The sequence below is a fragment of the Lemur catta genome, chromosome 4 (assembly GCF_020740605.2).
Source record: "Lemur catta isolate mLemCat1 chromosome 4, mLemCat1.pri, whole genome shotgun sequence".
Classification (NCBI taxonomy): domain Eukaryota; kingdom Metazoa; phylum Chordata; class Mammalia; order Primates; family Lemuridae; genus Lemur; species Lemur catta.
This window is the reverse complement of record NC_059131.1, coordinates 3,978,323-4,005,533: the sequence shown is the minus strand read 5'-3', so window position 1 is coordinate 4,005,533 and position 27,211 is coordinate 3,978,323. Positions and strand designations below refer to the sequence as shown.

General features: G+C 52.0%; 1 protein-coding gene across 2 annotated transcripts in view; it reads right to left on the bottom strand.

Annotated features, from left to right (window-relative positions):
* The window catches only part of RNF144A (ring finger protein 144A), a 109,754-nt gene that overhangs the window by 7,454 nt on the left and 75,089 nt on the right, over positions 1-27,211 (bottom strand). For both annotated transcript variants that reach the window (XM_045548987.1, XM_045548986.1), the window contains 5 exons: positions 20,478-20,582; positions 20,267-20,327; positions 13,713-13,920; positions 9,886-10,033; positions 4,427-4,516 (listed from right to left, as the gene is read on the bottom strand). In XM_045548987.1, the coding sequence (XP_045404943.1) occupies positions 4,427-4,516; positions 9,886-10,033; positions 13,713-13,920; positions 20,267-20,327; positions 20,478-20,582 (612 nt within the window). The remainder of the gene's footprint in view (positions 1-4,426; positions 4,517-9,885; positions 10,034-13,712; positions 13,921-20,266; positions 20,328-20,477; positions 20,583-27,211) is intronic.

The following is a 27,211-nucleotide window of genomic DNA, read 5'->3' as shown; positions in this document are numbered from 1 at the left end:
TTTTTCCCGGGGAGCTCATGAAGCCCAGCTCGGGTGGGGAGCTGTGAGCCACCGCCCATCTGAGCCAGGAGACAGGGCACCTGCCCTGGTCATGGGATGCCACAGCCATTTGGTGGGTGACGGTTAGGACTTTAGTAAACAGAACCGGACAGAAAATACACAAGCACAGAGCGAGTACGTTAGCTGTGTGGTGCACACAGGTGTTTGTATGGGTGGCAAGGTACTGTGCGTGTCCACCCGTGGGCTATCACAGTCAAATACAACCCAAAAGCCACTGCTCAGCGTGTGTGTGGCCTGGGTGAACGCAGCACCTGGAGGAGGTGGGGCTGGAGCAGAGCCTGGCAAAAGGCTGGCGGCATCCGGGCTGAGAGGGCGAGGAGCAGAAGAGAAGGGAGAGCAGCAGGAATGAAGAGGGAGAGCAGCAGGTGGCCAGCAGGGGTCCCCGAGGGGCCACAGGGCTGGCCAGGTCTGCTTTGTAGACGGCTGGAGCTGAGGTCAGATGAGCAGGGAGGCCGACGTGGAGGACCAGCAGTCCCAGGGCAAGACGCCTCCAGGTATGTCCTGCCTGAGCATCTTACTCTGCTGCTCTAAAACCTTCTGTGGCTCCCTGGTGCCACACAGTTTTGTATCTGCAGCATGACACTTGTCCCTGCCAGGTCTCATCACTACTCTTCCCCCCACTTCCCACCGGCGCCCTCCTAGGTCCTCCCCAGACGGCCCTCCAGGGTCACATTCTGGACTCACATGGTCTCCTCCTCCTGCAAGGTGCTCTCTACAACCTTTGCCATCTGGAACCTTCCTGGTCTTCGTTGCCCCTCATTTCTTTGCCTCTAATATCTCAGCCCACCTTGCGATCTTACGAGTCCCCGCAGCTGGCACGTGAACGCGCTCGGTCAGAATGAGCTGGGATTCCGGGTTTCAAGTCAAGCACTGCAGTTGGGAGCCCGAGGGCAGGACCGCAGCAGCCCTGGGGAAGGACGGCAGCAGGGGAGACGCGAGAAACCAAAAACCAGGCAGGACACAGGGGAGGAGATCTCTTCAAATGGACCCATTCCCAAAAGGCCGAAAAAGATGAGTCCAAATGACACCAGGAACCCTAAGGAGGGTGGGTGTCCACTCAAACCACTGCATGCCTGTCGCGTGTCTGTTGCTCTTTGTCACATACGTCCCTGCTCTGCCTCCCCAAACACGATTGCTCCAGGTCCAACTCTACTTTTGTGAACTTGATCTTTTTTGTCTCCCCTAGGGAGAGGGATGCCCAACTGCTCCTTCTCTTCTCTCTTTGAATGAGGACAAACAAGCTCCATGTCACCCACCTCCACCGTCCTCCCACCAGGAGCAGAACTAGAAAACGAAGCGGCTCTCACAGGCTCCCAGGAGAACACGGCTCTGCCACGTGGACACAGACATGGCGACCCTGTGCTCCGTGTGGAGAGCAGCAGGAGGAGCGAGGACCGTCGGCCTCTGGGGACACCTGCCCGCCAACGCACCACAGGCCACATGGGCCGGTCGCCGTTTCACACACTCCTGCTTCCCAAGTGTCCTTCTGTTCCAGGCACAGGACCTGGACGTAATAGAGGAGCAAAACAGGTCCCTGCTCTCCAGCCCACCTGTGTGCTCCACAAGAGATGAGACACAGACTAGCAGGAGACGCGGTCAGGGCAGCGCCCTGCGGGACATTCTTGGACAATGATCACAAACGACGTCAACGAGGACATTACGCCAGGATTGGGGACAGAATTCGGATGTGCAGAGCTGGGCATGGACAGGGAAAGTAGAGAAAGAGCCACGGAGACCAGGGCGGGGGCAGAGCACAGAGGCAGGGCGAGCACAGGCGACGCAGCCCGGACGGGGAGGTCCAGAGTGAGCCCCGAGGAGAAGGGAAGATGTGCCGCCAGGACCCGGTCAGGCTGTCCCAGGTTCCCAGGCAGGTGACCAGGGCTGCTCAGACTGCCAGCTCCAGCTGCAGCCCCGGCCAGCAGCCAGGGCCCCCCCAGCCGCAGGGCGGGGCAGCAGCCTGCAGAGAACTTCCACCCAGCAAGGGCCACACTGGGCGGAACGGAGCCGCCTCTGCTGAGCCTTGTTCACACCGCGGATCCCAGAGCAAAGTCCACATGAGGATGCTAAGCCAGTGCATTTGGGGAGCTGATCACCCCACCCTGACCCAGGCCAGACTCCTCAGGTAAGTCACTGTCTCTCACCTGGAATTCGCATTCTCTGTGAGTAAACTGCCAGAGGTGGACAATGTGATTGTCAAGTTCTTGCCTTGCTCTGACTTCCAGTTTCAGCCAAGGTGCACCCAGCAACTTCCACCCGCACAGCGGCTGCAAGAGCAGGGTGCCCGAGCCAGCACCCGGCCATCCCCTGCGAGGCAGCCAAGGGGACAAGCAGCACAGGAGAGGGACGCAGCCCCCTTATGGCTCCTGTGAAGTGTGGGGACGGGGGCGTAGGTGTTGTCATGGGTTGAATCTTGTCTTCCCAAACGCTGTGTTGAAGTTCTAACCCCCCAGAATGGGATTTCACTTGGAAACAAGGTCTTTGTGGAGGTAATTAGGCAAAAGGAGGTTTTAGGGTGGGCTTTCATCCACCATGACAAGTGTCCTTCTACAAAGCGGGAATCTGGACAGAGATCACACAGAGGGAAACCACATGAAGACGCAAAGGGGAGGGACAGGCACGAGGAAGGACTAAAGTGACGCATCCACAGCCACCGAACACCCAAGGCTGCTGGCAGACCCCAGAAGCAGGAAGGGGAAGGAAGGATCCCCCAAGGGCTTCAGAGACAGCACGGCCCTGTGACACCTTGATTCCCAACTTCCAACGTCCAGGATGAGTATTGGTTGTCTGAGCTCTGGCCCCTAGTGCTTTGCTCCAGCAGCCTGGGCAGGCTTGCAGGGACGTGGACGGGGTGGGAACCGAGATGGGCGCTCACACACGGAGAGAGAGGTCCCCGCAGCTCCAGCCGACGCTCAGCCCAGAGGGCAGCATGCGACGGCCCAAGGTCTGCTCTGAATACAGATTTATTGAGACGTCATTCTCGCACCACAAAACACTCCCGTCTAAAGTGTGCAGATTCAAAGGTTTGCAGCATCTTCACCGAGTTATGCAACCATCACCAGCCGATTCTACCACCTGCTTTTGTAAAGAGTTTGCTGGAACACAGCCACCGAAATCCGTGGACATACTGTCGATGGCCACTTCCGTGCCCCCAGGCGTCGACAGTGGCAGGAGGGACCCTCCGGCCCGTCACAGAGCACGTCGGTCGCCCCTGCTGCGGACAGGCCTCGCCACGCCAGCTGCGTTTAGGCCTGTGGAGGAGCCGCAGTTGCAGGGGAATCTGGTCCTAGCCCTGGGCGGCTGCCTGGAGTCTGGGCTCTCTGCAAGACGAGGCTCACAGACCTGCCTGCAGCCCCCATGAGAAACGCCTGAGGGGGTCGTGGGCTGAAGCCCTTCGAGCCCCCTCCACGTGCGACCAGGGAGCCTGGGCAGGCGAGACCCTCTTCCAGCCAACCCCGCAGTGGCTTCCCTTGTCACCCCAAGATCCAAACGTCTTTCTGTGGCCCACAAAGCCCTACGCGATCTGTCCCCAACATCGTCTCTGGGCACCCCCTGCACTCCTGGTTCTACCCTGGCCACAAGACCTTCATTCAGGGTTCCGCCCTGTCCCCATTCCTCTGCCCAGCCCCACACAGTCACACGGCCAGCTCCATGTCACTCAGCAGTCAGCCACGGGCACCTCGTCCAAGGGGCCTTCCCGGCCTCTCAATCTCGCAGAGCCCTCCCCTTCACTGCCCCTCTGTGGCTGATTGACACTCCGCAGGTGCTGCTGTCCCCACAGAGAACACAGGCTCAGCGAGGGAAGGACATGTCTGCCTCAGGCACCCCTGTGTCTCCAGCCCCTAGAATAGCACCCGGCACACAGTAGGTGACAACTCTGTGTTGAGAGCACAAATACACATTAACTCACACGAGGGGCCTTCACAAACTGCAAAGCCTGCACAGACGTTACTGCACGGGGGGCTTCCTCCCCTTCCCTCTTCCACTGTCCTGTGGCCACCTTGCTCCCCCAAGGCCACGAGAGAAAGCTCCTCGTTGGGGCTAAGCCAGGATTAGCTAAGCAGTCAGGGATCCCCACCAAGGTCATGAGTGATGTGTGAGTAATCTAAGGTCTGAGGTTGCAGATTTGTCACGTGCTGAATATGATGCACATTTACTCTGACTCGGGGCAGGGCTGCCGTCAGCACAAGCTTAGACCAGGGAAAACCAGCGGGAACCACCTCCACCGGCTTTCTGTCTTTCTGGAGAGCAGCTCTCCGGCCAGTGAGCATGTCTTCTGGAAATCTCTCTCTCCCCTCTACACCCGGTCTCCCTCTCTCTCCTCTCTACCCCTCCCAGAGACCAACGTTCCAGGAGAGTCCCCTCCTACCTGTGTCCGATGCCAGATCACGGACGCCCGGGAGTGGCCCAGCTTGTTCCGGCAGGGTCCCTTGTCGTAGTGTATCAGGAGGAAATCGTCCTGCGAGGTGCAGAGAAAGAGCAGGTGAATGAGGGATTCCTACTGGGTTCGGTGAATATTCCGGCCCTGGCTGCATTTCTTCCTCTATGCTCACAGCAGGTGGGGACACCGAGAGGTGACAGCAGAGGGAGAGCGTGCAACTATGCACGCCCAGCTGCCCAGCGGGCCCAGCTCCTCCCCTGGGGCCTCCGCCGCCCCCACAGCGCAGCCTCGGGCGCTAGAGGGAGCCCTGGACTAGATTTCGGCCCAGCCGAGGAAGGGCCTCCCCGGCACAGCGGCTGTGTCTTGTGTGTGGACAGAGCAGATCCAGCGCTGACCAGGGCTGCCCACAAGCAGGCCAGCTCGCTGCTCCCAGGGGCTCCTCCAGGGCCTGGCTGTGTCGGCTCCACTGGGGTCCTGCGTTCGCACCTTCGCACCACCAGGACTGGATCTGTCCTGGGATGAGGTGCTTCCCTTCACCTCTGACCTGACCTCCAGCCGGGCCAGCTCTCACCTGGAGAGCGCTTCCTCTACGCTTCCTCTCCGCTTCCTCTCCGCGCAGACCACTGGGACTTGCCTCTTCACTCCAGAACAGCTGGGACCATCTTCTACCTACTGTTCCTCCGACTGCCGCGTGAGCAACCCCTCCTCTCTGGGCACTTGGGAACATTTCACGCGCCCCACCGGGACCTCCCACCCCCTTCACAGGACAGTGCTCACGGGGTTCCCGGAGCCGGTACCCTCACACAGTCCGTCCCTTGCACTGTGCGCCCCAGCTGAGCACCTGGCACCGAAGCTCAGTGAACACCCACTGGGGTGAGGGGACCCCCTGCTCCTCCATGAACGGGGCAGCTTCCTCCCCTACGGCAATAAAGGGAGCAGGTAGGTCAATGGGACCAAGGAGGGCGATGGCTCTTGCTCCGTGTAACTGAGGCTGCAAACAGATTGCCTCTTTGAGAAAACAGTGAATAAACACAGGGCTCGTGTGTCCTAGAGAACAGGAAGTCACTCTTCTGAAAACCAGTCGCTGTCTCCTGGCCCTTCAAGCCGACCGCACTGGCACAGCCTGGGTGGCTGCAGCCGCCAGCCGGCCTCTCACCCCCGAGCGTGCTGGGTTTAGGGGTCACACCTCGCATGCCTGGACGCAACTGGTGCACCATTAAATCTCGGCTTTTGTGGTGGTAGCGAGAGGCCTGGGCTGGGGCTGGCGGTCCCAGCAGCCGCTGCCCGCCTCCCCTCTGTGCCTGGAGGCCTCTCCCTGAAAGGAAGGGGGGACAGTGGGCCCAAAGCCACTCCCGGCCACACGTCCGTCTTCTGTGAAGCAATTCCTGACCACTTCCGTCCACTAGAGCTCTCTCCTCCCCGGGCTCTTGCTATCCTTTCCTTCACACACTCACACACACACACACACACACACACACACACACACACACACAGACAAGCTCGTTTTCCGTGTGTCTCGTTTGCTTAGACCGCCTACTACAATGTCTTATAGACACTTAACGAGATTTTTAATTATTAATGGTTTCTGAAACATAACCGAATCGTGTGGCACTACCCGGTTTCGAAGTCTTTACTGATCTCCACTAGCAGATGGGGACACACCTGGCCGGACGTCAGGGCCACCTGGGTGGCTTATGGGCAACGAAGATTCCTGGGCTTCACCCCACAGATACCGACCTGCAGGACTAGGTTAGAGCCCGGTCCCCAAACTCCCCCAGTGGTCCTGCCCCAACTTGCCCCGGGAACAGAGCCCGGGAAGCCCAGGCACGCTCGGCTTGGCACACGGGCCTTCCTCAGGGCAGGGACTTATCTTTCCAGCATCTCTGACTGGGCTCAGATCACGTAAGACTTCGAGTCCTTCTTCCTCACATCCAGTTCTTTCGCAGCTGCCTGGGCAGCACACCTTGTTCTCTCTGCCTGGTGAACGGACTCACTCAGGATTCAAGTCCTCAGCTGCCCCCCAGTCCCCAGACCCAGAGACTTGCTGCCACCCCCTCAGGGCTGCAGGGACTTGACACCCAGGCCTGCAGCTGTCTTCACAGCAACCCGTCCCTATCTTGCCTTACGCTTTCTCGCCACGGAGATGACAAGCCCCTAGAGGCCAAGGACTTCGCTCCCCACCCCCATCTCAACGGCCCCGGCATCCACCCAGAGTGGAGCTGCCAACACACGGGCAGGTTTTGAGAACAAGATAAACATTTATTAAAAATGCACCTTTCCTATCCCCTGACAAAGGCACTCTCATATAGTGTTACAATATAGAACAATTTAATTGTGATTTTAGGTTTCTTGATGAAGCCCTTGGTCGGAACGATCCCAGGAGGGGCCAGTAACGTAGGTGCATCTGTCCGTCGGGAGCGTTTCCCTACGATTGTCCAGAGAATCTTCACTAAAGTCCTTGCTGGGAACAGAACAACAGAGCACGCAACGGAGAGCTACACTCAGCCTGATGTTCCAAGATAAAAACAAATGCCTTGCGGCAATTTGAGCCCTTTCAGGTTTAAAATTTCCTGTCTAATTCTAGCAATGAGGGTTTTAGAGTTTGAAAGGTGGGACTGGATCCCGTTCCCAGCCTCATCAGTGTGGGACTTTGGGAAAGGGGGTAACCTCCCTGGCATTCCTCTGGAGAAAAGGAAACGATAATTCCAGCTCACAGAAATACCGGCTATATCACACTCGGCACGCAGAGCAAATTACCCCAGTGTATGCCAGCCACCCGCCAAATAAACATAAAGAGAAAAGAGAAAGAAACGGCCCACGTCGCGTTCTGCAGCCAGTAGCGAACCTGGGGCCGCTCGCACAGGTGAGACCCAGTGAGGGTTCGCGGGGACCCGGGGCTGGCCAGGGGCAGAGGACGGGAGTGTAAGGAGTGGATGAGGAGGAGGAGGGTCTGAAATGACGCCTGGTTCCTCAGGCCCGTGTGCAGGAAGATGTGCCTGGGGGGAACTGGGAGGGGAGAAAAGCTCAGCGAAATGCCCTCCTCCCTCCTCCCCAAGCCCGCGCTCCTGGCTGGCTTCAAGCCACGCTCTTGTTTCAAATCACTGTTAAAGTCCTTGATAAATTGCCCCAGTAGTGGACTCCCTTCCCTTCAGAATCTGCTTCCTATGGCAACGGGGTCATTTTTCAGCAGCTCTTCATCTACAAAGGAAAACAGGAAGCCCCTGGCCACCAGGACAAGGACTCTGAGGAGCAGAAATGCAGCCTGGCTCCTCTGCCACTAGCAAGGACGCAGGACCCCGGCCTAGGGCGGGGCAGAGAGGCAGGCAGAGTCTTCCTCAGGGACGAGAGCAGAGGAGAAAGACGCCGCCCTCCCGCTCCCTGGAACTGCACCCGGGCAGCCTGGGGGCCGGTCTCCGTGTCCGTCCACGTCTGACACTGCCCTACACAATCCTCAATGGTAAAACTGGCGTTCCACTTCCTCCTTTATGAAAGTTACAAGGACTGGAAAATTGCAGGCCAGACATTAGATACTATATCATAACTCAATAACCAGTTTTCAAAAAACCGGAATACAATACAATGCAAAAAAACAAGACTCTGAAGGCCCTTCCTTTGTAAGGCTTCAGATGTCTTCCTAACTATCCCCTCCCCAGAGCATGAGGTCAGTGAACAACCTTGTAGTTTGGACTTGAGCTAAAAATAATTAATCTTACCAAACCGATCCACTAGATTTGCCTGGGAAGTGAACACGAAGCCTCAGGATAGAACAACGGTCATATTTCCCCCAGGCTTGTTCAGCTACATCAGGTTCTACTGTAAATTTAGTCATTTACATTTAATAAAGGCACAACAGGCTTTTCAAAGGAACAACCCTGAAAGAAACAATCTATCTAATTTTTTAAAGGCCTGTTACTTTATTTAATATTCCATCTCAGCTAGACAACTCATTCTCTTCTTGACGACCTCACACCCATCCTTCATTCCACTTTGTGAACCACATCTCCTCCTTCCTGGCAGAGCTGAGTCTTCTCTGCCAGCAAGTGCTAAGTTGAAGAGTTCTGACACAGCCCCTTGGTGCGGCTGCTCACGCAGAAACACCAACGTTAGACAGTCATGATAAGAAAGAACAGTCTCTGGGCGGATGAACTCCAACAACCTAAACATGGACTTGTTCTGAACCCGTTCCTTTGAATTAGATCTGAATGGCTTAATACGATTACTGCACGAACTAGATGCATCCCTCCCTGCTGTAGGGAACAGACATAAATACATCCCTTCGTGACAGATGACTTGTTTTGCTTGGACTGTCACTAACCACAATGGTTTTCATAGATAATTAGATCTCCTATTTAATTATAGTTTTAAAAACGTATGTACAAACGAACTCCTCTAAAACTAAAGCCGTAACGTCATCATTTGGCAAGATGCCGGTGGCCCTAACAGGGGTGGGGAAGGAGAAACGAGAGGCTGCAAAGAAGCACCATTAGCATCGGGCTGTGCTCTCCAGGCTGTGGGGCCGTGGGGGGAGCTTTGGGACTGTGAGGGGGAGGCCGGGAGCTGTCGGCAGGGAGCTCGGCGCTGCGAGCACACACGGCACCGTGTGTCCGGGAGACACCGCAGACCAGCCTCCACTCAGAGCACAATTGGGGAAGGCTGCCACGGTGGGCCACAGACTGCCCTTCTGCATGGTTTCCTTCCTGGCAGATGACGTGTGTGTCAATGAACGTGCAAGTGCCCCACACCAGCAGCCCCGCGGCCCCTGCGTCTGCCTACCTTTGCTGTCACACTAACGGTCCCTGTTGCAGACTGAATGCCAGTGTACCCACAAGATTCATATGCTGAGGCTTTAACCCCCAAGGTGATGGTGTTAGAAGGTGGGGCCTTTGGGGGGTGACATAGGTTTGGATGGGGTCATGAGGGTGGCACCCCCATGATGGATTAGTGTCCTTCTGAGAAGAGAAAGAGACCACAGCCTACTCTCTCTGCCAAGTGAGGACGCAGTGGGAGGGCGGCCGTCTGAAAACCAGGAGGGAGTCCTCACCAGGAACCCAATCTGCTGGCAGCCTGATTTTGGACTTCCAGCTCCCAGGACCATGAGAAACAGATGTCTGTTGTTTACGCTGCCCAGTCTATGGTATTCTGTTACAGCAGCCTGAACGGACTAAGACAGCACTCCCTCAGACAAAACCTAACATCCTAACACGGCTTTAAAACCCAGGCTGAATCCCGAGCCTGCACTGAGCACTCACATTCCCAAATGCTGAGTTACTGCCTTCTGACATCATCGCGCTCAATGAGTTAGTACTTCCATAAATACAGGAGTGTTACTTCTCTGTTTCACAGGAATAACCTCTGAGCTCTTTAGGAAGTGACTGGTCCATTTTTCTCATTCCAAATCTACACCTCAAAGCTAAACGCAGCCCCCTTAAGCCGAAGGCCGTACTCACGTCCAGAGACTCCAGGCAGTACCAGCAGAAGGCGTGCTTGCAGTTCTTGCACATCATCTGCGCACACCCTTCGTCGCGCTCGATGTAGACTTTGCACTTGGGGCAGCGCTTGATGGGTGCGTCGTCCTCTTCCATTTTGAAAGCCGAGCTGCGGGAGAGACGTCGTGAGGGCTCTGGGCAGAGGGTGCCCGAGAGGGACCCCACAGCACTGGCTGTGCTGGAGGCATTAGCTCAACTACGGAGAATGAGGTCCCTTGTTATTAAATGCAAAACACCAAACAAATAGAAACTCCAGAAAAACAATAAATAACCAAAACACTGTGAATCAGGCAGTTTGAGTTGGGGGGGTGGGGGAGGAGACCAACCTCGGCACATATCTAAATTTAGATAAGTATAGACTAAAGAAAATATGGCAAAAGGCTTATCATAAGGGGCGTATCCGAGTAATGGTGTAATGGTCAAACAATATGTCCTTATTCATATATATGTCTATTTTCTGAAGGGTTGATAATAAATTTTATGCACTTTGCTATTATCAGAAAAAAATAAATGTTATGAACACGTACAAATAAACACACATTATTTGCTTAGACAGATCTCCGTGGCTCGTCTTATAAACTGTTTTTCTGAGAAGTCTGGTTAGGTTTGCAGTGCTTAGCATGGAGGGCTTTAAGCCAAGGTCAAGTGCAGGCTCTTCCACAAAACAGCTGTGGAACAGCTCCCTGAGCCCCCGTTTTCTCACCAGTGTGATCATAAGAGAAGATTCTGTACGGCAAAAGTACAGTGTACAGTCCAGCTTGTGTGAAGTGCCTGATAAAAGGTAGCAATAATTCAGTGCTGCTAATAAAAAGATAAGAGATATTTAGGTATGACTACAAAAGGATGTCTGTCCCATGAGATTTATTTTAAAAAGACTACTTAAGTATATTCATGAAAGCATCTGGAAGAACGAATGATAAACTGTTAGGAGAAGTTATCACTGATTGTGTGGGTGCATTTGCTATACTGTCTGAACTGGCTGCGTCAATCCAGCATCACCAGGAGTAAAATGACTTCCCTTTGGGGCGAGCGGCCTTTTTGGAATTTAATACACTTATGAGTACATATTCACCAGAGTTGAGCAAATTCTGGCATTTTGTGTGCATTCTGGCTGAAGGACCTCCCATAAACATCATAGTCAGTATAAAAATTAAATGTAGTTTCGCTTTAGTATGACAGTAGAAGCGAGGCTTCCTCCAGTCGAGGTGCACGCTCTGGCTGCGTGTGACTCTGTGCTGTCCACGAGCAGAAGGTGACAAGACAAGCACTAGTGAAGGAAGCAGTAACCCTCGGAGTTAGGAGCAGAGTCTTGAGGCAGACGGACAAATCCTGGCTGTGCTACTCGTGTGTTATCTGTCTTAGTCTCTCATCTGCAGAACAGACTGAGGGGGCTCTCTGCGGGGTGTTGTGAGGATTAAAGAGTGTGCACGTGTTAAGCACATACGCACAGCAGCCTGCTCGGCAAGTATCAAGCACCCAACAAACAGCAGTTGTTATTAATATCATTACCCAAAGGTGACAAAACCCTCTCTAGCTCAAATTCTTCTTCAATTTAAAAGCAAACTGCAGACCAAGCTGGCCACACAAAATGTGATTTAGAATAAGCTGAGGTTACTACAACGAGCAAATGAGACAGCGTGTGTGCAGATACCTCCAGAGGGACCCAGCACACAGTCAGCTCTGAGCAAACCTTAACCTGGTTTCTTCTGAGACAGATTTTAATTTTGCAAAGAGCTAGAAGTCATGAGGCACAAAATCTGGTGGTCAAGTTGGTTGTCAGGTTGGAGACCATTGTTTCGTTCTGAAAGCCAGGTGCGAACTCAAAGTGACGAAACCAAATTCTCATGTGACTCACAAGCTAATTGTGAAAGAAATGCCATGAACAGTGTACAGAGTGTCTCTTGGGGAGACTCTTCAAAATGGAAACAGTTAAAATATGCAAGTTCTGGCGCACTGTGTCATGCATAAAAATGTGTATGGTACAGATGATGGCTTTCAAACATTTCTTGGTATCTGAATTATTTTTAAAATTATTATTAATAACAACTCGTACTATAAACTCAAATTTATTAAGGCAGACAGGAGTCTCCGACAGCCTAATCGCAATCGACATGCCCGGATGCCTCTGAGCGGCAGGCAGGCAATGCTAATGAGCGAAGCTGGTCCGGTGGATAAAAACATGGCTAAGGGGAAGACTTAACCTTAAAAAAAAAACCTCTACTACACGAAAAATAGCTGAGTGTCTTCTCAGTTACAAATGCCAGCTGACAGTGCCAGCTCTCAGTTCCAGGGAGACGAGAGGGGGTGGTGGGGACGGTGGGGTTTGTGCCCCATCCCCTGTCCCTCCCCTGTCCCTCCCCTGTCCATGGAGGAGCCACAGCTCAGCTCCAGCTCAGGGTCAGCGCGTGGGGAGGTGGGCTCAGAGAAGCTGGGTACTCAGTGTTCCCAGAGAAGCCAGAAATTCCTATTTTTAAACTTCTACAAAATGAGATTTGTGAACTTTGATTTAAATCACCCTTGCGGCATGATTTAAACGAGACCAGAATGTCAGGGATAAAGAAAAACTAAGTCATCAGGCCCCAAACACTCACCACCCTCTATCTTAAGTTTGGGGGTGCGGAAGACTCTAAGTACAAGGAGGAGATTCACGCTAGAGTCTGCGCACCTGCTGGGGCCAGGACACGGGCGCCGGGGGCCAGGAGCGCAGCCTGACGGCAGCCGCCCCAGCTGATGAGCTCCACTGGCCAGGCTTGTAACCAATGCACAAGCTCAGCCGGAACAGAGGGGGAAGCCACCGACCTTGCCCTGGGAACCCAAACGTGACAAAGGGGATGTGAGCACTGTCCCCAGGGGAGGCAAGAAGTGTCTGAGAAAGGAGGAGAGCAGAGAAGGAGGTTCCAGGCACAGGAACAATTGTGCACGGGGAGGAGACAGGGACCCTGAGAGGCTCTGGGGCTGGAACACGGCATGGGACTGGGGGTGTTGCAACGGGAAGAGACGAAAACGGGACCACTCATGACAGCACCCTTGGGTGGGGGGCAGGCGCCGTGGCAGCTCCTCTATCAGGAACGTGGCCTCCACAGGAAAGGGCAGTGGTCTAGTGGTGCCATGGGACCTGCAGATTTTGTAGGATACAAAGACCTGGATATTATCAATTTCACATGGTTCAACCTACTAAACTGTAAGGCACACAGAGCAGTGCCGCAGCGTGCACCTGGGCAGGCAGCCTGGCCATCTGGCCGAGGGGCAGGAGGCAGGAACACAGGAGTGTTTTCCCACAGCCCTCCTGACAGCCTTGACATTTTAGAGAGTCGTGGCCACCTTGGCCTCAGGCAGCTGCAAACCTGTTTGGGGGGATCCTTCTGATAATTACGACCTGTGCCCCCTACTCTTGTGCCTGTTCCTGCACCCCCACTTTGGACCATCTTCACCACGGTGGAGTCTTAGAACAACTTCAGGCATTGCAGGACTCAAAACCCTTAACAGCAACTGGCTGTGGGTGCACTTGTCTTTCCAGACAGGCAGTGTCGTCTTCGGTTCTCATGCAACTTTCTATGTCCAGGGCCTTGCACAGTGCCTGGCACATAGTCAGTTTTCAAAAACAAACAAACAAACACGCAAACAAGTAACTACAGGCTTCAGAGAGACTCAAGAGGTGGAGTCTGTTGGGGCTGACCTAGCTGAAGCTGCAGCCACGGCCACCCCAGGGGCACTCTCAGGAGGGAAGCACCCCTCCTTCTCCCAGCCCACAGCCATGCCTCTGGCAGCAGCTTGTGCACGGACGGTACCTGGTCTCCCCGGGGAGGAAGGTGACGGGCATGGTCTCTGGGCAGCCCTGGCCGGGGTGCCAGCTGGCTTTGCAGGTGGAGCAGAATTCCATGTGGCAGGCTTTGCACTGCACCGGCTGGGGGCTCTGCTGCCCCACGTCCTGAAGCTGACACACGGCCTGGCAGGTGGACGCCGGGCACCACGTCCGACAGGGATCGAAGAGCACCTCTGGCACAGGGAGACAAAACGGGCAAATCAAACCTGGGAGGCCAGAGGGTCTCAGGGGGTTCCGGGGGTGGGTCGGGGGCAGGGTGAGTGTCTGCTCCCCCAGCTCCACTCCAGCGCCTCCCAGCTTCTCACCCCACAGAGGGGCCCAGCAGAAGTCCCTCGGGGATGCTGCTCCTGCCCCAAGAGCATCCTTGGCTCCCTGGGACACCCCTGCTTGCCCCCGAGGCTCAGCTCGCAGCTCAGAGGCGTCTATACTCAGGGAAGCTTGGCCTGCCCGCTCATCTGCGGCTTCTCCGAGTGCCGCACAAACCACCACACACCATGTGTCCTCCTCTGCCTCCCCCAGGGGACAGCTTCCCGCAGTGAGACCCGTGCCTGCAGCCCGTCTCCGCACACCGCCCTGTGCCCAGCACACCGTCAGCCCTCAGAAAGGACGGGAGGAAGGCGCTGGAATTATTCTTCTAAGCAAAGCGTTCATCTGCCTAAGCTTGTCTCCTCTCCCCAGTTTAACACGTTAACTGCCACGCAAGTGGTATTCAGCCCACGCTAGTTTTGAGCCCGGGGCCTCTTGAAGCAAAACCCTGCAGTTAGTTCATGAAAATCTTACTTGTTAATGTTCTTATTGTTACAATTAATATTGACAATTTACATGGAGTTCCTTGCGTATAACTCATGCATAGAAAACAATAAAAAATGACAAATTGGAAAGGATCATTTTGTTTTAATAAAACACATGGCCCCATGGAAACATTTTCCTGTAATGTAGCAGTCATTGTGTTGAATCTGAGCCGGGAGCTAATTACTACAGGAAACTAACCCTTCAAGGGCCAGGTTTCCCTCTGAATCGGAGCCCGAGATGCTAAGAAGTCCAAGTTAATGGAATGAGTCAGGAAGTTTATTTTTAAAAACAGGATACCACGACATGCCTGTTGCTTCACATCCTTGTCCAGAAAGTGCATTTATTCAAATAGTCGGTACTGAGCTGCCCTTTATTGTGAACCTGGTTATTCATTTCATTTTGTCCTGCGTGACGCTGACTCCCCAGCGAGGGGACGGTGGGGAGGAGCCACACGGAACACTAAGGCTGTGCCCGAAAGCGACTGTGGCCAGCCGAGTCGGGCTGCTCCCAAAGGCCTTCAGGCAGGCCGCGGCTCGCAAGCTCTTCAGCAGGGCTCTTCTTGGGAAGTCATCAGGACAAACGAACTTTCCTAGGGAAACTTGGGGGGCACCGAAATGCCCTTGCAAACTTCCTGTCCGTGCGGCCGGCAGGCTCAGTGCGCCTGCATCTCAAACGGGGTGCATGAGAACTGGGGTTCCAGGACATGCCGGGGCTGTCCGTGGGCCGCATCTCACCCACACACCCTGCCCCAGGACAGCGGCAATTCAGTTACTCGGTCACAGCTGGGGTGTCCTGACCACGCATGTGCACACATACGTGTATGCCCATGCGTGCTTTACCACAGCCCCGAAATAAAGGGGGACACCAGAGTCAGCCCTCTAGGGAACAGCTCCTGTTGGGTATAACCTTGAAAATCATCTAACCAAGGGTTGGGAAACTTTTTCTGTAAAGGGCCAGATGGTAATTATGTAAGCCTTTGAGGGCCACGCAGTTTCTGGGTTTCAGTCTCAGCTACTCAGCTGTGACGCCGCAGTGCAAAAGCTGACATAGGAATCTGAAACGAACATTTAGTAAAACTTAAATCACAGCAGCAGACCACAGGCTGGGCTAGATTTGGCCCCCTGGCTGTGCTTGGCCGACTCCTGATCTCATCTAACCAACCCCTGCCTTTGTCTTAAAAGGCGAATTAATCAACAGCTCAAAACTATCAAATTATTAGGTCTGGCAGAGATTAAGAAGCACTTGATAAGAGAAAGGACTCTGGGACTCAGGACACGTGTCCCTCTTTAGTTGATCTTCGTCATGTGAACATAAAATCCCCAGGATGCCCTAACACTGAGTGAACGAGTAAAGTAGCTCTCGTCTTCCTCATTGACGGTTTCAGCGTTTGCTTTTCTAAGGAAGCTCGCAGCTGTCAGGTCTGACTAGGTGGCTTCTTTGGGGAAAACACAGTCCTGGTCTGTGGGGCACATGTGTGGGGGCAGACGCCTGCGTCTCACCTGAGCTGAGGGGACACAGCGGAGCAGGGAGGGGGGTGCCCGTACCGCTCAGGTGGCCTGAGTCCCCTCCCACACCCTGCCAGACTCATGCCCTGTGAATTCAGCCACACAGCTAGGCCTGCTATCTGTGCATGCTGCAGGGTGAGCCTGGCTTTGTCAGAGGAGAGATAAGAGGTCCTGCACCTGCATGGCACCTGACGCAGGCTCTGCGGGGGGAGGCAGGCTCTGCGGGGTGACGCAGGCTCTGCAGGGTGACACAGGCTCTGCAAGGTGCAACGTGCTAAACAACACATGATGCAGGCAGAGAAACCCTCAGCCTGCTCTTTGCTTTCTTCCCAATGTGGCACTGTGGTGCCAGACCAGATGGACTGCGGTCCCACTGCTTTCCCCGACCCCCCTCTGGCTCTGAGGACGCAGCAGACTGCCCGAAGCCCCGTCTCTTCATTGACGTGCCGGGCAGGTGCCGCCTCCCATCCAGTCTCCTGCCACAGGAGGGGAAAGGCCATGACGCGCCCTCATCATGAAGGGCCCATTATAGCACGGAGTGGAGAGCAGGGGAGACCCAGCTACAGTTTCCATGGGAACGACTCAAATTTCATGACTTTTGTCCTCACAGAGCTGTGACAGGGCACTGCCTGTTCCCAGGTGGAGAGATTCCCCATCGAAAAGCTAAAGGACAAATATCTGTTCAATTTGCTGACCGCAAACACCCTTCCCGTGCTGCCAGGGCTCATCACACCTGCGAACCACGCCCTGGGGCTCAGACGCAGATTTCTATTAATATTCCACGTCACCCTCTCCACTGCTGAACTCCCGGCTGCACGCGAGATGAAACCCAATTGAAGAGAACATCCACTGAGAGCAACCCTAGGCAGTCTTCCTCTTCAAAATCCGTACCTCTCTATCACATGTACGGCTAATAATGTACATTATATATTATGTCCTATATGGTGTGTTATAGCTACATTATATATGTGTCTAAGACATGTTTTTAAACAAAGCAAACAATACACTTTCTGGCACACCAGAAGAAACTAATCATAACTCCAATGTCCCAAAGATACATTCATAATAGATTAATGAAGCAGGTCCCTAACAGTCCTCTACTGAAAAAAAGTCCAAGACTCTTTAAAAATGTGGTTTTCCTTTGTTTTTGTTTTTTTTTGAGACAGAGTCTCACTTTGTTGCCCAGGCTAGAGTCAGTGCCATGGCGTCAGCCTAGCTCACAGCAACCTCAAACTCCTGGGCTCAAGCGATCCTCCTGCCTCAGCCTCCCGAGTAGCTGGGACTACAGGCATGTGCCACCATGCCCGGCTAATTTTTTCTATATATATTTTTAGTTGTTCAGATAATTTTTATTTTCATTTTTAGTAGAGACAGGGTCTCGCTCAGGCTGGTCTGGAACTCCTGACCTCGAGCGATCCACCCACCTTGGCCTCCCAGAGGGCTGGGATTACAGGCGTGAGCCACCACGCCCGGCCTGGTTTTTCTTTGTAAAAAACAGATGCCTACTGTCCGAAGCACCAGGCAAACGACACCCTGCGCGCCCGCTCTTGCTGCCCTGCCGGGCCTGGCGGGTGCCCCGGGATAGGACCCGGGTGGTGGCTTTGGTCCTGCTGTGAGACAGCCCCATTTTCGGGAGTCTTTGGTTCTGGTTAGGCCTGATTACTGGTGGGTAAAACCAGCACAGTCTTTCATCTCTCTGGGCTTTACTTTCTCTTAAAATGCAAAACAGAACAACACAAGACCAGACCCCACTTCAGCCTTCAGGCGACCAGGCTCGCTGCTGGGGCGGAAGATGGGGCAGAGCCAACGTGCCCATCTCTGGGATGGTGGAGCTTCCGGACAGACCCGCACGACGTGAACACGCGCATTGTGGCACAGCTGGTGCTCAGCGCCGGCATGGACAGTGCCGTGGAGCATGCAGAGTGAAAGCCCGTCCCCACCCCAGGCCCTGGAGGGACCGGGCGGAGTAGGTGGCCTGAAAGGAAAGCAGCTCCTCAGCCCCCGACCCTGGCTTCCTGCTCGCCAGAGCCCCAGTCACAGAAGGGGAGAAGTTTACATTAGAATCAAGGCTGTTATATTGCAGGAGACATTCTAAGACTAAGTGGAGACAGTGTATGCAACTTGAACTAACCACAGGACTTTTTGGTAACTAAATGTTTTCAGAAAATCACTGAACTGTCTGAGTTTTCTTCCAGGGCATCCTCCACTGGCTGGATTGTAGAGGGACAGAGCGAGTCAAAATTTGCTTTTTGATCCTGTCTCCAAGCTCATGCAAAGTGCTGGCAATAATCCACAGCTCTATTTTAGCTCTGACGTTCCAGCATTTCATCTCGACAGGTCTTAGTTGCATTAAGTCTGAATTCTTTTGTGTAACCAAAAAAAAAAAAAAAAAAAAATTAACATGTAAAATGTTTTAAAGTGATAGGTTTGAGAGGTATTTTTTTAAACCTAAGTAGGCTTCATGTTTATGCAAAAGGGAAAAAAAACTTTTTTGACTAAGCCAAAGTACAAAAAAAATGAAGTTAAAATTATTAGGCAGAAAAATTTACCCAGCTGCATTTTTAAATTAAATTCAATGTTATACAAAGTTCATATTCTTATAACCCAAAAACTGCCAGTTTTTATCAAGATTCTCTCTGGAAAATATTTTCAAAAGAGCCTGAAAGTCTCAGCAAACCAAATCAATCAATTTTATAGCTCCACATGCTGACTTTTGCACCAAACAGCATTATATTATAGCCATAAACTACTCCAAAGCAAATGATATATGCCATTTAAATAAAGGAGCTCTTGAAAACAAACTTCAATGCCATGAAAAATAAATCCTATTTGATGTTTTTTCTTAAGTTGGCTCCTATTGTCTTTTTCTTAGAGACAGGGTCTTGCTGTGCTGCCCAGGCTGGACTCTACCTCCTAGGCTCAAGTGATCCTCCTGCCTCAGCCTCCAGAGAAGCTGGTACTATAGGGATGCACCACCATGACCGGCTATTGTTAATATTTCTTTAAAATATTAAAAACAAGCCACTCCCACACTGAGCTAACTGGGAGTCTCTGGGTACTTCCCTCTGGTCTGTTCTGCCTTCCAGCCCCATCCTGACAGGTTCTCACGTAAACATGTCCTCCAGGGTTGGATCCCAGGGGTGGATCCTCCCCGGTGCCAGCAGGGACCTGACGCCAGTCCAGGAAGGGGCAGGGCAGGCACCAGCGATCACAGACTAAGCTGAGAACTTGAGAGGTGGCACGCAGCATCCTCACGGTCCTGCATGAGGAGCAGCACCTGCACACACCTGTCCCTCAGCTCTTCTGCAGATGTGCCCACAGCCCAGAACATATATAAAACCAAGGCCAAACAGAGTTCACAGGCTCTGTACAACAGCATTGTGCGATCCGAGAGTGCTTCGGAGAGCAAAGATAAAGACCTCTCTTGGACAGTCCACATGTTTTAATGCTTTGCAACAGGATCCCCACAGTGACGTTGACAATGCTCTGCCCACCCTCACCAGCTGGGTCATGCCACACCATTCTCCGGCAAGGAGGGCTGTGCAGGGCTCAGCAGGAGGGGTCACAGCTAAGGGTCAGGGTGTCTGGTCCCCAACCGCCCGTGGGAGTTAGAATCAGGGCAAGTCAGTTAGCCTCTCTGGGTATTGGTTTAACAGTAACAGGAAACTAGCCTCCCAGGATCGCTGCGATACTTCCTGGGATGAAAGGCCTGACTATTCATTCAGCGCCTACTATCTAGGCCTGCACCATGTGGGGACTCGGTGCAGACTCAACACGGACCCTCACTGTTAGCAAGACAGCAGTCACTGCAATTGCTGCTGCGTTTGTCCTTGGACTTCCTCCCACGCCTTCGTATCCTTCACATCCAGGGCCGGTCTAAGAGTTTAGCCTTCAAACTGCCAGGCCTTAACCCGGCTGAAGAATAATGCCGCAAGAGTCATCATCTTTAACCCACCCCCAGAGGCCTCAATCCTATAATCCAGTGCATTTCATGAATTCTTCCTGCTACCAAACAGATCACTAGCCAAGGTCTTCCAACTGCGAGCTGTTCAGAGAATTCAAAGTGTCAGCTGAATTCCAGAAGTTCAATTCATGTCAACTTTTCCACTCCTACTGCAGCCTTTTCACTCCTATTAAATGACAGATAATCGTATCTACCAAAAGTACTCTCCCAAACGGTATCCACCTTCTGTTACAGGAATCACAACACCAGGTCACCTACCTCTTTCAAACTGTAGCTTTTTGTATCTTTGCATAATTTCAGCCGCAACCATGCACTCAATCTAAGGGGAAAAAACACAAACAAGAATGAGAACAAGCTGAAGGCTAGAATACAATGCAACATAAACCTCAACAGAGCCCACGTCACCCTGAGCAGCTAAGCAGGGCCCACGGGCATCCATCAGGCAGACCCGACTGCTCACTGCACGTGCCTCGTTCTCCTGCAGGTGGCCCTGTTTAGGACAGGCAGCATCAGGGCAGCTAATCGCAGTCTCTAATCCTTCTTTGATCAAGAGCTCAACGTATTGTTTCAGGCACTGAAAGACAAATAGAGAAGTGTCTGTAAATATCTTTGTGTCCTTAATGCCAAAGAAATAGGGATGCATGTAAAAAAAAAATGGCCAAGCACATTGTTCCATCACAGTTTTATATTTTCACTGTGCAGCCCGTAGCAACAACCAAATTCGAGGTTTAGAGCTTTTATTCATTCAACAGATATTTAGGGCGTACCTGTGCTGTGCCAGGGACTGTATGCCCGCTCGCAAAGTTAAGGCTGCGGGTTAGATGCCTGCACGCACCCTCAGCACACAAAAGCCAGTAACTAACAGCAAGAAGAAAGGCAGCGAGGGAGGCTGGGAAGTAATATTTCTCAAATGCATATGAGATGTCAGGCACCGTACTAAACTCTTTATCTTCCATTGTCTCATTTAATCCTTGGGACATTTTTATAAGAAAGGTTTGACTGTTCCATCTTTCAGAAGTGAAAACTGAGTCACAAAGACGGGACTTGCTGGCTCACCCAGATCGTAAGGGCAGAGCTTAGATTCGAACCCAAGCTTGCTTGGCTGAAATGCCCATGCTCTGCCCACTGAGAAGCCATGTACACTTGGTCATCCTCATTAGTGACTTACCTGGCAATTACTGACTGCCAGCCTTGCCTACTTGGGAGTGCTGCTTGAAATCTGAAGTGAGTCAAAAAAGATCGAGCGGGGGATGCAAAGTATGGTTAACGTATAAGATTCTCCGTCCTTTATCGGTACCGATGTACTGCTGCTTTACAGAGTCTGCTAGTCTTGGAAATCTAGTGTTTCCTTGAAAAACACATTAAAAATAGCAATGGGAACACAAGATATGGCTTTCCCCACATAGGCTCATTACCAAAAGAGGCTACAGTCAAACTTTGAAGTGCTTATGCAAGAACTCAACATGGGAAAATGAGGCCATTCGTGAAGGGAAAACAATGTAAACATCTCAACAGCATCCCCAAGTAAACTTTAAATCATAGTCCTAAATCCAAAGTTCATAATAGCAACACTATTATAATAATACCAAAATATTATAATGGGAATTCATCAAGCAAAGTCCATAAGCTTTTGTGAGGCTGCTACCTCCTCAAAAAAATGTATTATTATAAGAACCTATGATTATTAATGAGTGGACTTAAACTGAAATCCAACTGCAATTCCTACTACAAGTCTATCTCTCTCCCTCTCTGACTACCACCCTCATTTTCCTGATCTTCAGTTTTGGGTGGTTCAATCTATCTTGCAACACAGTAGTAAGAATTTTATGCAAGGAAAAGAGTCTAGGAAAATGCATGAAAAAGAGTATATGCTTGATATATAAAGACTAATTTAATCTCAATGGGTAATTCTCCCCATTCTAGAAAACCAGAATATTTCATTTATTAAACACTAGATACCAATTGTTTTAGAAAATGGAAATCAAGGCCATCCTCAGAAAGAGTCATTTCCCAAAGCTTTTCTCAAAAGCTGTAAGTTCACGTACATGCTGCACTGCTGGTGGCTCTCAGCTGAGGGCCCCGGCTGTCAGCCTGGGTTCCTGCGGGGCCCTGACAATGGTAGTGGCCCTGAACTTAGATGACGCACGAACACCCCTACATTGTGCCAATCCCAGGTTTGTGGAGAGAGTTCCCAGGGCAGTGAGCATGGATGAGCCCAGTCTTGCAGTTCTGTGTGAGGCACAAAATGCCAGTTTTCAGAGATAAATGCAGTAAAACCAATGCAAACGCCTTCCCCAGAACGAGGAGGGGCAAAGCCAGAGAGAGGCAGATGGTGAGGAAGAGGGAGGAGTCAGGCCCCGGCCCGGGCAGCTTCAGCTGACCTGCTACCAGGCAATGCCCCTGTGTGTGATTCAGTGGCGCGGTGCAGGGCTACAACCGTGGCCTGTTTCCAGCTGGCACGTGAGCGGAAGGCCCTGTCTATGGCCGGGTGCACATGATGAGGGAGGAAAACCCTGGCTTTGGAGCCAGGTGGACTCAAGCAACCCTTGTCCCTCTAGTCAGAGGCCATGAACCAGTTACTTGAAAAGTTTGAACCACGGCACCCTTGGTGAGAAAGTAGGGACGTCCGTCTTGCTAGACTTTTGTGACAGAAAGGAATAAAGTATGTAAAAGCACCTGGCACAACACCTGGTGTACAGCACCAACTAAGGAAACAGTGGGTGTTGTTCTCTCCCATTTGTCTATCTGTGTGATGTTTCTTACAGTTAATTATATGCATTAAAAAAAAAACCCTAAACACCCAAAACCTTAGCAACAAAATCATTATCCTACTGTCTATAATCAAGTTTGTCTAAATTGAGTCTCTGGAGGATACCCAAATGCCTTAAACCTGTGGTCCCCGACCCCAGGGCCGTGGACTGCTACCAGTCTGTGACCTGTTAGGGACCAGGCTGCAGAGCTCCACTGCACCCCTCAGCCCCCGTCCGTGGAAAAATTATCTTCCATGAAACTGGCCCCTGGTGTCAAAAAGGTTGGGGACCACTGTCCTAAACCAATACAACACTGAAAACTTTCAGGATATTGTGCAGAGAAGTACATAATGATAGAACATTATTCTTCCTAAGTGGCAAAATACAGCTGGTGTGAAACATACACCCTGGGGAAGTCTCTAAGCATCATTTTCCAAGAGCTTGCACATGGCAACAAGTAGTGAGTCATGTCTGGCTGAAAGCTACCCACGAGTGAACATTCTATGCTATCAGAATGCATCTCTTTGTGCAATTTGCAAAACGATTATGTTCTGAGAACATCAATTTGTCCACTCTATAAAGAGAGATGAGGAGCCGAGGGCCTGACCTTGCATCCATCAAAACAAGCCCAGTCTTCTTCCAAATATAAAGTGGGCCATGACTCACAAGCTATGCTCGTCAATCTAATACCAGCAAAAAGATGGCTTGAAATGAGCAAACAAAAAAAGGTAAAAAAAGACCATAAAAACATACGGCCTAAAAGCAGATACTGATACATTTTTCTCCTTTCATATTAAGTGCAGATATCAGTAATCAAATGCCTTCTAAGTGCCAGACAGTACGTTAATCACTTTACCTACGTCAGCCCAATAAACATGCATGAGAATAGTAAGATGTTTGATAGATGAGAAAACCAGGGTTCAGGGGAGTTCAGATCCGGCCCAAAGTCGTAACATGCAAGTAGAGGCAGGACTCAATCCCATGTGTGCCTGATTCCAATGTTGGTGAGGGGTTTTTGTGTGTTTTTTATGTTTTTTGCTTACATTCTCCTCAATTAAGAAATCTTTTGAATGAATACATTTGGAGAACTAATGTACAACATGAGGACTGAAGTTAATACAACTGCATTATATCAGGGATTTCTGTCAAAGAAGTAGATTTGAGCTATTCCTATTAACAAAACCAAGTAACTATTGAGATGATAGATGTATTAATCTACTTCACTATAGCAACCATTTTTCTATCTATATGGATCCCTAACATCACGTTGTAACCCTCAACTATGTGCAATAAAATTTATTTTAAAAAACTCATTCATAAGTAGTTATGTATTATTTTCTGCTACCTCATAAAGTTTTTCGTAGAACAAAGAATTGCACACACTTTAAACTGGCAAAGTCTGAGTCACCCAGAGTCAGTCTCCTTTACTTGTTCAAGATGTTGCGAATGCAAAGATGACCCCAGACATCAAGACCCTCCATCACAGCCTGGTGTGGGGAAAAGATGGTCCACAGATCACTATGACAACACCCCATGCTCAGTGCTCGAATGGGGCCCCTGTGCGGGGGAGTGAGGCTCTAACCTGCCACCCCGGGGCAGAGAGGAGGGTCCCACAGACTGGAGTGTGGTCAGGGAGGGCTGCCCGGAGGTAACAAGCCAGCCAGAGGGACAAAGGCATTCCAGGAAAACAGGCATCAGCCGTCCAACAGGAAGAGGGGGCCACGAGCCACAGAATGTTCCAGGCATTTCATTTTCCACTTTGGCTTCCAACCCTTTGAAACCTGATGAGGAGACGGCACTGCTGATTTGCTAACATCCCTCCAGTGCGTCAGAACTTTCTCGCCAAGGAGAAACAGGCCACAGAGACGTATCTGCCTGGCCCCAAACTGCGCAAATCTGAATTTTGTCTATTTTTTCACACGAACGCCTGTTGGCTACTGATGGCCCTAAGAGCAGAAGAAAATGCCCAGAAACTGCACTCAAAGGTGCTTATCAGGGACCCACGATTTACAAACCCACGCAGGCAGGTCCAAACTAAAGCAGGGCACCCCAAGAACAGAGTGCAAGGAGCAAGGACCCTGGAACTGCAGGGCTGGGCTTGAATCTCAGTTCACCCACTTACCAGCCACGTGGCTTGGACAAGGGCCTCCACCTCTCAGAGCCTCTGGTCCTAACGCTGTGAGATAAGCTTGGAAACCAAAAAACGATCACACCGCAGCTCCAGAACATTCCTGACAGACACCCACATGTGTCTCTCAGCCTTTCTAGAGCCATCAGCAATCAGTGATCTGTTCATGTTTCTCCTCTACCTGAGGGCAAGTTCTTTGAAAGCAAGAACTGTTTGTTTGTCCTTCTATTCCCAGTCCCTAACGAGTGCTGGTAATTGTCGAGGGATGAATCCATGCTACATAAATAGACAGACGGTGGATGGATGGGTGTGCAGATGAGCGGAACATGCTCAGAATCACCAGACACCTGGTGGCGACTCCCCTTCCCCTGCAGCAGAAGAGCTGGGCCCTGAGACAGGCGTGCAGTCCGCGTCACTACTTCAGGGCAGGTGGACTGGCGACCCCAGTCCTCGCACAGGATGGAAGGCGGAGCCATTCCCTGCAGTACGATCGTCAGGAGGCTGGAGGCAGGACCTCAGCACAACCTCACAACCTTACGAGGACAGCGTCACAGGCGTCCCCCAGCAACTCTCACTGGGTGGCCTTGGGAACCCAGAGCAAACATCCCTGCAAGCTCCACAGTGTGTGCTCTGACAAAGATCGCTTCCCTCCAGGATGCAGGGATGGACTTGACTCACAAGCCAAGAAGCCAACATTATGAGGGTTGCTTCAAATTCTTGAAACAAAACAAAATCCAGAGTTTACATGTCAAATAAAATGCTCTCATCTACAAGTGCTCTCTGGTCCTGCCAAACCATTAGGCCCCTGTCTCCTAGACAAACATGCCTCAACAAACATTAGTTCCTTTTACCCCTCACAGTACCCCCCCCCCACCAACCTTACTCCATCCGTGCAAAATTCCCATCACGAAAAAGCCTTCCACCGATCGGTCCCAAATGAAGCAGCCACAATCACTCCTCGAGGCAGGTGCCCCAGGCTGCCCGTGGGACTCCACTGCCCACTTAGAGGACTCGTGCACACCTCACAACCACTGCGGCTAGGGCGGGAGGTGATGACTGTACACCTCTGCGGCCTTCACAGGCCTTCACCTGGTGCCTGGGACTGCAGGTGCTCAGTAAAGATGTGCACCGAGAGGTTTGGTGTCAGATGCTCTTTCAAGAGCCTTAAGTGGCAAGTTGTTGGTTGTGAGCCTGTCACTTATCTGAGATTTTTAGGTCAACTCAGCCGACAAACACCGAGCACCTGCTTTTCCGGGGAAGGTGTGCCAGAGGAGGTGAGGGCTGGATATGCAGGCTGTTTATCCAGGATCTTTACTGAGTAAACAGGGAAGAAACTGCCCGTTCCAATGCTGAGTCCATCCAAGACAGAGAGCTGTCAGGAGAAAGGGATGCAGCTCCACAAGCAGTGCTGTGCCCACAAACAGGTGTCCGGCCCTGGGTGGCCTGCAGGAAGCACATGGTAAGAAATGCGACAGTGTCGAGGGAGGTGGCCGGCCGGGCCTAGCAGTGGCTTTCGTTCCCAGGGCTGCGGGGAGCCGCTGGGGGGTGGGGGTGGGGGGGGCGTCTGTATCATCATGTAGCTGCGTCCTAAGAACCCGCTCTGGGCAGTGTGAGGACGGGCCTATGAGGGCAGGGAGACCAGCTCAATGGCTCAGACCAAGGGCTCTCAATCAGGTCACTGTGTCACCAGGCTTTGGGCACAACCTGCAGCCTGGCTTGCAGCCTACGCCACGGTCTATAAAAGCTACCATCAAAGCGCGGAGGCTCCCCAGGAGGCGGCTCTAGGTTCTCACCACTGCCTGTGCTGAGGGCCGGGCCGTGGTCACAGACAGTGACAGGATTTGACTGTTCCACCCCTTTGACAAATATTTAGTATTTACTTACTCTGTGCCAAGGATGTGAAGCTGAGGGACAGGCACACCCTGCTCAGCAGAGTACCACGTTGAGGCTGGTCAAAAGTCCAGGCGGGACAAGCCCTGGCTGGGCTGTTACTGGAGGTGGGAGAGTGTCTCTGTGCGAGACTGTGGGATGGATGTATGTGTGACTAAGGCGGTGGGGCAGGGGACACAGGTGCATGGGTTGACAGTCCCAGTGTGTGACAGGGTGAGCACGTGTGTGACTCCTCAGAATGAGCAATGCCAGTGGGTTAAATGGCAATAAAGGGACACTTGGTTAATTCAGCTCCATTTGGGAAGATCTCAATTTTCCAGACAATGGAAGATCATTCCATCAAATGGCGAAACCATGAGTTTTGTCTGCTTGCTGTTTATGACACGCTGGGGAGCTGACAGGTGCACCCACATGGGGGTCTCACCAGTACCGGGC